The 2,461-nt window shown below is 62.4% G+C and overlaps 1 protein-coding gene across 1 annotated transcript in view; it reads right to left on the bottom strand.

The window, feature by feature from the left end:
* Window positions 1-1,574, bottom strand: part of GDF3 (growth differentiation factor 3) — a 2,159-nt gene extending 585 nt beyond the window's left edge. The window contains exons 1-2 of the mRNA XM_010138992.1: window positions 1,298-1,574; window positions 1-308 (exon numbers count right to left, since the gene is read on the bottom strand). Of these exons, the coding sequence (XP_010137294.1) occupies window positions 1-308; window positions 1,298-1,574 (585 nt within the window). The remainder of the gene's footprint in view (window positions 309-1,297) is intronic.
* Between the last annotated feature and the right edge of the window lie 887 nt (window positions 1,575-2,461).

Consider the following 2,461-nt stretch of genomic DNA (forward strand, 5'->3'; position numbering starts at 1 on the left):
CCAGTCCTTCACCACCTCGCTCAGGTTGAAGAGAAGAGACTTGTGCAGCTGGGCGAAGGACTGCTCCACCAGCAGCTCTCGGCCGTGCTCGTGGGAGGACATCCCCCGCAGAGACAACCCGGAGCTCTGGTAGAGCCTCAGCTCAAAGACCTGCCCCTGGCGGGAGGGGTGGTAGGAGTTGTGGCTGAACTTGATCTCCAGCTGAGCCATCGTCAAGCGCTCACCCTCCTCCAGCACGGAGAGGTTGAAGTACAGACGCTTCTGCAGACACAGCAGCCACTGGGGCTGCACGTCGTGAATGAAGTGGCCTGACAAAGGAGGAGAAACAGAGGTGGGGGTGGCTGGACCCTCTGGCGCTGAGCAGCATCAGCCCCCAGGGCTGCGCTTTCAGCTCCTGGCGGTAGCCCAAGAAGAAGATGGGGCTGACAGAGACGAGGCTGCAGCCGGGGCTCTCAGCCACGGCCTTCAGCAAGGTCTGGGGGTGCAAACACTCGCCTGGGCTCTGGCTGGCAGCACTGGGATGCTGCAGCCATTCCAGCACCTCCTCTACGTGCTACCTAACAACTTGGTGCGTCATTTTTTCCCAGCCGTAAGCATCTCCCCCCGGAACAGGGATGGAGGGGAAAGGAAAGCAAAGAGCAGCAGACTGCAGGGACTGGCGGTTTTAGCCGTAGGTTTCCATCGGAAACCTGGAAACAGAAGAGAAGTGAACTCCGTGGTGTCTCGAGACCGGGGGGACACCGACCAAATGGTCCCCAAGTAACTGAACAGCTCATAGAGGCCACGGGGCGAAGCTGGCAGATGTGCCGCACAGCTGGCCAGAGGTGAGAGGACAAACCAGAGCAGGGGAGGACACAGCCAGACGGCCGAGCATCCCCACCCTGCCTGGAGCTGGGTGCTGCACCCACAGCACCGGCGGATGGAGCAGCCACGTTACCACTGCCCGGGGGAGGAGTCACCTCCAGCACCACAAGCCCGGTGGGTCAAGCAGGTCACCTGGGATCAAACCAGCTTCTCTGGACTGCATTAGGTGACCCCGGGCCAGAGCCCTCCACACCCGCTGCCTTGTCTCCTGACTCCGTCCTAAATGGTAAATGATTATCTACAACGTCCAGAGGGACCAGAGCTTCCCCAGCTGCGATTCCTCCTGGAGACCGACTCCGGGCGCTGCCCGGTCCTCCCCCAGCCTCTCCGACCAGCACCCAGGAGGTGGGAAAGGCAGCGCTGGAGCAAAGTCTCCCAGCCCAGAGATCGGAGGGGCTTCAAACGCCAGGACCCAAACGCAGCGTCTCTGTACCTTGGTCAGTGAAGACACGGATGATATTCCCAGGGACATTAAATTCCTCCCCCCGACAGGCATCCGCCAGGTCTTTGTTTGTAGCAGGCGACGTCCTTCTCCTCTGGAAGATCCTCCAGAGCACGGAGGGCACAGGAACGGGGCTCTTCGGGCTGGGCTTGGCGCTCAGACCCAGGGATTTGAGCAGCGAACTCTCCTGCAGACTTAACTCCGTGCCCAGAACCACGCCGAGCAGAGCGCAGGCCAGGCAGGCTCTGAAGCCGGGAAAAAGCCACATTGCTCCCTGTCCTCCCGCAGACAAAGAGCGGCCTGGGCTGGGACCCGGGCCAGGGGCCAGGGGGTGTTGATAGCCTGATTGGAGCCTTTGATCTGCTTAGTGCTCAATTAGCCCAGAGGGATTCCCAGGATTGGGCAGAGGGTGTGAACGGTCCCTCCAGGCTCCCCGGGACCTGTTAACCCTTTGAGGCTGCGTGGCAGGAGGGCAGCTGCCCTCCTCCCTCAGAGCTCTGACAATCGCCTTCCGCATCTCCGCACCACCGAGGTCCAACCACGAAGCCCTTGGTGCCAGGGAAGAGGCTGCTCTTCGCCACCCAAAGCCGCTGGCAAGTCGAGCGCTGCTCCCATCCGCAGACCCGGCTCAGCCCTCTCCTCCCGAATCAGCTTTTCGTCCCTTGATCACACACCCGACACCTCTCTCTCCAGGCCATCAGCCTCCAGCTCACCAAATCAGACTCATCAAGCCACTCACGCCGCCCTGCCCACAAGACACGCAGCCCCAGGGCCAGCAGGGAAAGCCACCAGCACCCACCCCAGCACCCAGCCCCGGCGCAGGGTGCCCGTCCCAGCCGGGTCCCTGCTCACACAGCCCACCCGAGGTCACGCACCCCAAGTTCTGCCCGAGTTACCCACCTAAACGCCGAACCCTGGGCAAGCCGCTGCTTTAAAATCCACTTCACCCACACACGTGCCAGCCAGGTACCACCGTCACCCCAACTCGGCACCGTCGCTGCCCCAACGCGGCTACGACTGAGCAGAAGCAGCCCTGGGGTACCCGTTGCCTTCACTTCCCCCTTCCTGCAAATCCCGCTTGAAAGCCAAGAACAAACGGGCTGAGACGCTCCCCGCCGAAACCCCGCCAGGCGACGGCGAGCGAGGCGGGGGGAC

The sequence above is a fragment of the Buceros rhinoceros genome, unplaced genomic scaffold (genome assembly GCF_000710305.1).
Source record: "Buceros rhinoceros silvestris isolate BGI_N320 unplaced genomic scaffold, ASM71030v1 scaffold20656, whole genome shotgun sequence".
Lineage (NCBI taxonomy): Eukaryota > Metazoa > Chordata > Aves > Bucerotiformes > Bucerotidae > Buceros > Buceros rhinoceros.